The 9,727-nt window shown below is 42.1% G+C and overlaps 1 protein-coding gene across 1 annotated transcript; it reads right to left on the bottom strand.

The window, feature by feature from the left end:
- Nucleotides 1-3,085: 3,085 nt before the first annotated feature.
- Nucleotides 3,086-8,315, bottom strand: gnat1 (guanine nucleotide binding protein (G protein), alpha transducing activity polypeptide 1). The gene is made up of 8 exons (XM_030777602.1): nucleotides 8,210-8,315; nucleotides 6,697-6,739; nucleotides 6,364-6,505; nucleotides 5,246-5,403; nucleotides 4,808-4,936; nucleotides 4,384-4,513; nucleotides 3,814-3,967; nucleotides 3,086-3,276 (listed from the first exon to the last, which is right to left on the bottom strand). The coding sequence occupies exons 1-8, from the start codon at nucleotides 8,313-8,315 to the stop codon at nucleotides 3,086-3,088; spliced, it is 1,053 nt and encodes a 350-aa protein (XP_030633462.1).
- Between the last annotated feature and the right edge of the window lie 1,412 nt (nucleotides 8,316-9,727).

Raw genomic sequence — 9,727 nt, 5'->3', positions numbered from 1 at the left:
GCAATACAGTGTTTCGTTCACTATCAAAACGCAAAACAACCAGTGCCATGTATAAATATGTTTTCTAGTATTACAAAGGGCTCTGCACTCTTCGCCTAAGAGTTGCTATACTTTTTTTTTTTGTTTTTTTTTTTTGCCCAGGGATAAAGCTCTACAATGCTTTGTCTCTGTCTCATCACAGGAACAGATGCCATCATCGTTTTTAAAAACGCATTTTAATAATTCACGCAGAGTTAATGTGTCTTGGCAATGGCACAGGGGCTCTGTACTGTCTTTCAAAACTTTAGCGGTTTTTTTTTGCTCTGCTGGGTTTTCCAAGCCTCTGATCTCCCCATAAAGACTTGAAGCTCATCTTCATTAAAAACTAAAGTGTGTGTAAAAATGTGTACCGTGTGCGTTTGAAGGTTCTCTGAAACATGCATTTGAAAGATCTCTGACCACAGTGTTCAGGTGGGGGGAAAGTATACTGTGAAAAAATGAGCTTGTTTACCAGATGAGCAGATTTTGGGCCAAATCGATGCTTGTTTTTGTAGGTTGGACGTGGATGACTCAACACTGTGCTTCACAAACATCAGGCTCGTTCATCTCCTCGATGTCTTCCGTCTTTTTTAAGGCTTGTTCATCACAAAGACTTTCAAAATATGTCTCTGATTTTTTTTGTTGTTTTCATGTGTTCTTGGTCACTAATTTTATCCAGCTTGCTTTGACTAAGAAACACAAAACATGATTGAATGTGGTTGTGTGAGTCAGACAGTTTTTCTGGCTGTCTTTGTGGACCAGTTTTTTTTTGTTTATTTGGTTTTTTTTCTGGTTTTTTTTTAAACATGTGCCTTTTATTCAATAAAAACAGAAATCTTTCAAGGTGTTGAAAGATTCAAAAACAGAATCTTTCAAAGCGTTTCAAAGACTGATTGCATCTCGCTGATCCTGAGGTTTGTGTCTCTGTGTGATTAGTGTTGTATTGAATGAAGAAGCTGCCTTGAACTGCAATATTGGAGTCATTCCTCACCTTGTATGACAGACTTAATGCATTTAACTCTCTGTGTGCCACAGCTCTCTTGTATTGGCTGGGATTTTACAGGGCTAGATTTCTTTTAATAATTTATGAACAAAGCCATAAAGCATGGTTTCTCAGAGGATGCTGCCGATTAGAATCATACGTCTTACTTTGATACTGAGGAAGTTAAAAAACAAACAAACATATATATATATATATATATATATATATATATATATATATATATATATATATATGTAAAATGAAAATGACACTTTTCAGTGTGGCCACTATTTGGCAAATGTGTTTTCAGATTTGATTTTATGCCAGTCTGTTATCATTATTATCATTATGAAGATTTCCTGTCAAATTTGTGACTGTTTCCAACTGGAAATGTCTGTGTCTTCAGTTTCAACTGGCTGTTAATGTGCTGTAATCAAATTCCTCCTGATAGTCAATTAAAAACAAAACAGAGTGAATCAGAGACTGCTTGTTTGGTATGTAGAACAAGTCAGGGGCCTCAACTGGGTCGTTTGTTTGCTTCTTTGTCTCTGTCTCTCTCTCTCTCTTTCTCTCTTAAAAAAATCTTTCCCTAATTCCATGCTTTTTTGGCACTGAACTTGAAACTTGTGTAGTTTACATTCCTAACATAAAAAAATGTATCAAATCTTCAAGAGGGTGCTTTCTGAAACAACAACGAAAAACAAAAAACGACACAGTTTGAATATCTTTACAAAACAAACACAACTCAATGAACAACAGGTTGCTTCCCAAACCATGTTATTGTGCAAATTTAACATTTTTAAAAAATATTTCAAAATGTGCTCTCTTAAAGATTTGATATGTTTTTAAGTTCAGTGTATATACACATATAGATAGATAGATAGATAGATAGATAGATAGATGTGCTGTATGTTGTTTTTTAAATTAGTGAAAGTATGTTTAAATTAGCTCATTTTTTTAGTAGTGAGGAAATGACAGAATAAGAAAGAAACATCATAAGATTTATTGGGTCTTTTTTTTTGTTTGTTTTTTTTTCTACAGAAGCATCAACCAATCATTCAGTTTCATGATTTAGCCCAAACCGAGCCAGCAGGCCACACTCAATACAGAATATGTTCTTTTTTTTTTTTTTTTATTAATGAACAAACTCTGTGTTCTCTCTTTCCTTTAAGCGTTCTACAGTGAAACAGCATTCTGTAAGCAGAATATCTGAAAAAATAGCGTCATACCATGTGGGTTTTCTCTAAACTCTTCCATACTGTTTCACGCTCTGCTCACTGAGGCCGGATTTAAACCCTTTAAAAAAAAAAAAGAAAAAAGCAAGAACTTCTTCATCCGTCGTCGAAGAGTTTCGATAGCTAATGATTGATCGCTACGATATTTGCCTCTGTTTTTACAGAAAAGGTCTGTCTCCTCTAGACTTCTCTAAAGTTCTGTTGATTTTTTTTTAACTTACAGTATCTGGTTACGTTGAAGTGCGTATGCAGGTGATACTGAGGACTTGTTGTTGCAGGTTAAGTATCGATGTCAAACAGGCCCAGCGAAGGCCCGGTGGGGAAAGCTACAATAGCCACACAGCTACCCACACGGTTACATTTGGTGTACAATACTGTGAACCACGGGGGAAAAAAAATATGACTTTGCTTGAAGAATTGGTAACAGTTTGCACAACACTGCTACAATATCAGCTCTTATTCCAGACCCTGCTGGGCTCTGGCAATAATAGTTGGGATTTTTTTTTTTCATCTCATCTCATTGGGACAGTGTTCTTTTTGCCAGTAGGCTCTCTAATCTTCTGCGTTCTGTCAGAATTTTAAAATATTGTGTGAGTACGTGTGTGTGCGCGTGTGTGTGTGTGTGTGTGTGTGCGTGGAGGACGGGCTGGGGTTGGTCACATGGCTGACCTTCATGGTAAAGGAATTCTCTCCACTCCTACAACAACAAAGAGGTAGTGATGGTTACAAGTCTTGTCTAAAGTATTTACGGAATGTGCAATTTATTGGACATGATTGTCAGTTGTCTGGACACTTTTGTGTTGTTCTCACCTGCTTGTTTCAAAAAAAAAAAAAATTCTGGCGGTGGAATTTAGAAGAGACCGCAGTCTTTGAGATTCTCTTTGATGATGATGTCGGTTACGGCATCGAACACAAACTTGACGTTTTCTGTGTCCGTGGCACAGGTCATGTGAGAGTAGATTTCCTTGACGTCTCGTCGCATGTTCAGGTCGAGGAACTGCACCTTGATGTAGTTTCCAGCATCCTCATAGGTGTTGGGTCCTAACCGTGGAAATGGTGTGACAGTGAAGGTCAAACTGGACTCACCAAGTCACCAAAATACAGTGCCAGTCAAAAGTTTGGACACACCTACTCATTCAAGGGTTTTTACTTTATTTTTTACTATTTTCTACACTGTGCTTTGTTTACACTCTTATTTTGCTCACTACATAATTCCATATGTGTTATAGTCATAGTTTTAATGCCTTCAGCATTGTTCTACAATGTAGAAAGTAAAAATAATAAAAAATAAAGAAGAACCACTGAATTAGAAGGTGTGTCCAAACTTATGACTGGTACTGTACATTCACAGGAGTTCAAAGAGAAAACAGCAGCATATTACCAAAGCCGCACTAAGAGATAATTCGTCATAATATAAAGTAGTTTTTGGTGAGTTTTGAATAGATTTTAAATTTTAGACAGGTGTGGAAATAATCTCGTAAGTGATTTTTAATGAGATGTTGTGATAAGAGAAAAAAAAAAAATTGCACCCCAGAACGGAGTTTGTCACGGGGCTTAGCGTTTGTGTTAGGATCTTACCATCGTACTCAGGGAAGCACATGCTCAAATGGGCCTTCTTGATCTTCTCCAGGAAGACGTCTTTCTTGTTGAGGAAGAGTACGATTGAAGTGGTTGCGAAGTAGCGGTGGTTGCAGATACTGTTGAAGAGGTGGAGACTTTCATGCATACGGTTCTTTAGAAAGAAGAGGAGTTGGGAAACACAGCGTGAGTGAAGGAGCGACATTAATATCACTATTATATGGAAAACAGTAATACAAATCACAATTCTATCAGCGAATAACCGCAAGGGGGTGCTGCAGCCCCCGTTTCATTCAACCTGTCGCTATTTAAACTGTTGTTCCTCACACCTCTATGGCAACAACACTTTGGTACAGGGCAACACGGCCTTTAAGTGACTGACGTAAACGATCTTGAATGGATATCAGGTGTGAGCATCATAAGCAAAGACCGTACTTCGGTATGAGATTATGGACAGAATAGGATTTATGGACGGGCAGAATTTGTAAAATGTTTGAGTACGACGAGGTAGTTGATTCGGTTCCCAGTCCTCGCGACACTTTTTGAGTATCGTGTAAAATGTCGCCTTACCACTTCATCGTCCTCCACGAGTACCATGTCGTAGGCGCTGAGGGCGGCGATGAAGATGATGCAGGTGACTCCTTCGAAGCAGTGAATCCATTTCTTCCTCTCTGAACGCTGGCCGCCCACGTCAAACATCCTGTACACGAACAGTGCTCTTATATTACCATCTCATTTAAAAAACAAACAAACAAACAAACAAACAAAAAAAACAACACCACACAACCCCTGCAGACTGGGTTTATACAGTCTTCTGTTTTATCAGTTTAATGTGTCGGCAAGAATACACTTAATCGTTTAATAAATCGTTTTATGATCAGGATTTTTTTTAAACGGTTAGTGAAGAAAACTGTGCAGATGCAGGTTTAGGATATATCACAGGCTGCAATAATTAATGACCTGCCTGTGTGGTGGTCTGTGTGTTTGCACTCACCTGAAGTTGAGGTCTTTGAATGAGAACTGAGTCTCAATGATACCAGTGGTCTTGACCCTTGACCTGAGCACATCCTGCTCTGTAGGGACATAGCCAGGCTGGACCAGTCTCTCTAAGTCATTCAGATAGCTGGCACAGAGAGAGAGAGAGAGAGAGAGAGAGAGAGAGAGAGAGAGAAAGGAAGGGAGAAAAAATGAGCTGGCTTGAGCAATCGCTTTGTTTTGTAAGGCAATCTCAACAGAATAGTTCAACAGAATATATCTTGACTGAATTGAAATGAATTGAATTAAACGGAATTGACCTTTGTTAAACTGAATGCAAGTAAATTAAATTGAATTGAATTGAATTGAACTGAACTGAACTGAACTGAACTGAACTGAACTGATTTGAATTGAACTGAATGCATTTGAGTTCAGCTGAATTGTGTTGTGGACTCACTATCCGGCGGAGTCGTTGAGCTGGTACTCAGATGCCCTGTCAAAGCAGGCCTGGATGCCCGTGTCTTTCCACAGACGTAGGATGATATCAGACAGTTCTTTAGGCATGGTGCCCTCCTCAATGGTGTCTGCCAAGTGCATCAGTTTCCTGGCGTCGTCCTGTGGATTCACAGACAAACAATGCTGCTCCGGAGGCCATTTGAATGGACAGGAGTCTGAGAGTGCGTGATGCTGTTCTTCTTTATTGAGACGGCTTGTTTTATGTATCACAATACAGTTACAGTGCTTTATTAGGTAAGCAGTAGCTTCATACGGACCCATTTAAACGACTAAATGTAAACTCACTGTTGATTTGTCATATTCAGCTGTATTGAATATGTTGGAAATGTCCTCATTTTCCTTATGGACTCATTTTTACCAGTTTACAGTTATCTCGGCTTGCCTAAGGAAAGCCAGTGGTTTTCTGATGCAGGCTGAATTTAAGGACTGCTCCCAGCCATCATTTTTGTGATGAAGCTGTAGACGTGTGTGTGTGTGTGTGTGTGTGTGTGTGTGTGTGAGTGAGTGTGTATGTGTGTGAGTGTGTATGTGTGAGTGTGCGCGTGTGTGTGCGTGTGTGTGTGTGTGTGTGCGTGTGTATGTGTGAGTGTGCATGTGTATGTGTGCGTGTGCGTGTGCGTGTGTGTGTGTGTGTGAGTGAGTGTGTATGTGTGTGAGTGTGTATGTGTGAGTGTGCGTGTGTGTGTGCGTGTGTGTGTGTGTGTGTGCGTGTGTGTGTGTGTGTGTGAGTGAGTGTGTGTGTGTGTGTGTGTGTGTGTGTGTGTGTGTGTGTGTGTGTGAGTGAGTGTGTATGTGTGTGAGTGTGTATGTGTGAGTGTGCGTGTGTGTGTGCGTGTGTGTGTGTGTGTGTGCGTGTGTATGTGTGAGTGTGCATGTGTATGTGTGCGTGTGCGTGTGCGTGTGCGTGTGTGTGTGTGTGTATGTGTGTGTGTGTGTGTGTGTGTGTGCGTGAGTGTGTGTGTGAGTGTGTGTGCGTGTGTGTGTGTGTGCGTGCGTGCGAGTGTGTGTGTGTCTGTGTGCGTGTGCGTGTGTGTGCGTGTGTGTGTGTGTTGACTGTACCGCCTGGGCAGGATCTCCATAGCCGATGTTCAGAGTGTTCATGGCCTTTACTATAGCCATGATGGACTGGAGCGTGTTACTGTAGATAATCACAATGAACTCCAAGCACTCTTCCAGAGAGTAACCATCTTTGTGGATAATTCTGAGATCGAAAGAGAGAGAGAGAGAGAGAGAGAGAGAGAGAAAGGTTAGTGGTGTCTGTTTTATGCTGTTGGTCTGCTGTGATGGTAAAGGCTATTAGATATTGTTTTTTAATACAGTACGGTCAGGACAGTTGTGGAGTGTGCTGATTTCATGTCATTACAGCGCCCCCCCCAGGCCATGGACACTTACTTCATCTGCTTGACAATTGTGCTCTTCCCTGATTCACCAGCACCTGAAAAGAAGACAGAGACAGTGGGGTATGGCTCTCAGTGGTTTAAGGAATATTGACGTCTGTAAGTTCACCACGTTCTGAGAATAGAGAGTGGGGTTTTTTTGCAGTATGAGTGAATGGAGCTGAAGGCGCTCAGTGTTTTCTGCTCAGCTGAGTAAAGGCTGATATTGGACTCTCATTTACTTTGTCTCTTAGGATTGAAACAAAAGGTCATGTTCTGGCTGGATGTCAATCATCCTGTGGGGTTTCCTCCTGCAGACGCTCGGTTACCACAACAATAACTGCTCCATATGCTTTCACCAGTAATCACACATACACACACACACACACACACTTATACATGCACATACACACACAAACACATGCGCTAACCTGCTCAAATTAAGACGATTAACTTCACTGTTTATGTTTTCAGAATTTATTGAAATCATATTTGGCCAGGAAGTTGTGTTTGGTTCTTCCACTTTTTTTTCACTTTGATACTGACAGATGAATGACACTTACACACACACAGTGGAGTGTGGACTGACTGTGCATTTTGGGTACCGAGGTCTGACAAATATATGGGTTTGAGAAAGGAGAGTCTAACATCTCTCCTCTCCTCTCCTCTCCTCTCCTCTCCTCTCCTCTCCTCTCCTCTCCTCTCCTCTCCTCTCCTCTCCTCTCCTCTCCTCTGATCCCCTGAGGGATTGGACTAATAGCCCTGGAGGTCATTACTGGTGTCCTAAGCCCTGTAAAGCTGATGTGTGTACCTGACAGTTCTCACAGGTCCCTTTATCTCAGGGCTTAATTATCTGTAACACTACATCCCATCAAAACAGTCCGGCCGAGAACACACTGCCCCCCCCCCCCCCCCCGCCCAAAAAACAAAACACACACACACACACACACACACACACACACACGCACATACAACTTCTACAAGTTTTGGAATGGCCAGTGAACTAATTTACCCGTAAATTTCCTCCTCTTTCTCTTTAAGCACCTATAACTGTGACCACAAACAAAATCCCTCCCAAAATCTGAAATCCTAAAAACTCCCGTAGCTCTGATCTCAGATCATTTTCCATTGAGTCGTCATCTCTCTGCACATGTCCCGTTCCTTTTTATTCATTAACGTATGTGTCTTCCACTCTGAGACTTTCTTGCTGATCCGTGTACTAAGTCAAACAGACGGAAAACTTACTCCCTCCACTTTCTGTTCGGTTCACTTTCAATTCACCAAACCATGTGACCAAAAATGTACAGAGACAAATCCTAACTCTGCATTTATGTCAGGGGATTCTTTTAAAAGAAAAAAAGCCTGGTCAGCTACATTACATTGAAAGCTACATGAATCAGACAGAACTGAGTTGAATTGTACTAGAGTTAACTGTTGCTTTGGTCTAGTCCAAAGCCTCCCCCCCTCCCCTCCCATGCATCGCCATAGGAACAGCCTCAGTGCCCAGTCCAGAGTATGAGTGTGTTTACCCAGCAGCAGCAGTTTGACGGTCCTGGCGTCCTTGTCCGCATCCTCCTTCAGCTTCTTCTCCAGCTCCCTGGAGTGTTTCTCCTCCGCGCTCGCTCCGGCACCCATTACTGACTCCGAGATGAGAGAGAGAAGGTCCTACTGGATGACCGATTAGATCGCCACGGAGATCCTCCGACCGCACTGCTCTGCACGCCTCGACTGGAACCCGCTTTGCCTCCGCCGTTTGACCAGTCGTTTCGTGTCTTAGGGAGAATCCGTAACCACCTGGGCGGAGCCAGCCAATCAGACGCAAGGACAGGGGAGCTGTGGTTTGGGTGGGGAAGTGTACAGGTGACCTCCACTCAGATTTAGGGAGAATCTGCTGGACTCAGCGGAAGACGCTAATCTGTCAACATCTCTTCTCAGCCACAGAGAGACAGAGAGAGAGAGAAAGAAAGGAGAGAGAAAGAAAGAGGGTGGGTGGGGGGGGGCAGGGCTGATTAAGGTGGAGGGTGTGTTTTACACCTAATAGTTTTGCTAATTTAGCTGTAAGATGTCAACACTAAACAGGACACCCCACGTGCAGAGAGGCAGAAGAAGTTCTGGAAACACTTAATGTTTAAAGTTCATGTTCTGTAACAATAATTAAAGGGAATCCCATGCATTATCTGTTCATTGTAATTCCAATTACTAGTATGCATCAGCTGTAAAAAATGTATTGAGAGCAATACTTTAATATGGGAGCTTCTAGAGCAACAGGCTGAGAAAACTGTTTGGAAAGAACTTAACAGGAGGTGTGTCATTTGCAGAAATGACAAATTACTGTTGTTACTCTACTAAGGGGAAAAGTAATGAATATCTCTGTGTGGTAGACTGTCGACCTCTGTGTGGTAGACTGTCCTCTGTGTGGTAGACTGTTGTTCCCTGTGTGGTAGACTGTTACTCTCTGTGTGGTGGACTGTCGACCTCTGTGTGGTAGACTGTTGTTCCCTGTGTGGTAGACTGTTACTCTCTGTGTGGTAGACTGTTACTCTCTGTGTGGTAGACTGTTGTTCCCTGTGTGGTAGACTGTTGTTCCGTGTGTGGTAGACTGTTACTCTCTGTGTGGTAGACTGTTGCTCTCTGTGTTGTAGACTGTCCTCTGTGTGGTAGACTGTTACTCTCTGTGTGGTAGACTGTTGTTCTCTGTGTGGTAGACTGTTACTCTCTGTGTTGTAGACTGTTGTTCTTTGTGTTGTAGACTGTTACTCTCTGTGTTGTAGACTGTTGTTCTCTGTGTGGTAGACTGTTACTCTCTGTGTGGTAGACTGTTGTTCTTTGTGTTGTAGACTGTTACTCTCTGTGTGGTAGACTGTTACTCTCTGTGTGGTAGACTGTTGTTCTCTGTGTGGTAGACTGTCCTCTGTGTTGTAGACTGTTACTCTCTGTGTGGTAGGCTGTTACTCTCTGTATGGTAGACTGTTGTTCCGTGTGTGGTAGACTGTTACTCTCTGTGTGGTAGACTGTTACTCTCTGTGTGGTAGACTGTCCTCTGTGTT

Source organism: Chanos chanos, chromosome 6 (assembly GCF_902362185.1).
Source record: "Chanos chanos chromosome 6, fChaCha1.1, whole genome shotgun sequence".
Taxonomy (NCBI): Eukaryota; Metazoa; Chordata; class Actinopteri; order Gonorynchiformes; family Chanidae; genus Chanos; species Chanos chanos.
The sequence above is the reverse complement of the archived record's forward strand: the minus strand, read 5'-3'. Positions and strand labels throughout refer to the sequence as shown.

What these genes read in the sequence shown, in the direction of transcription:
- gnat1 (XM_030777602.1), bottom strand. Translation starts at nt 8,315, where the DNA reads ATGGGTGCCGGAGCGAGCGCGGAGGAGAAACACTCCAGGGAGCTGGAG. An exon ending in TTCAAAGACCTCAACTTCAG is followed by an intron (nt 4,514 to 4,807) that starts GTGAGTGCAAAC and finishes GTTCGTGTACAG; the next exon opens with GATGTTTGACGTGGGCGGCC. An exon ending in GTGCTTCCCTGAGTACGATG is followed by an intron (nt 3,277 to 3,813) that starts GTAAGATCCTAA and finishes TTCCACGGTTAG; the next exon opens with GACCCAACACCTATGAGGAT.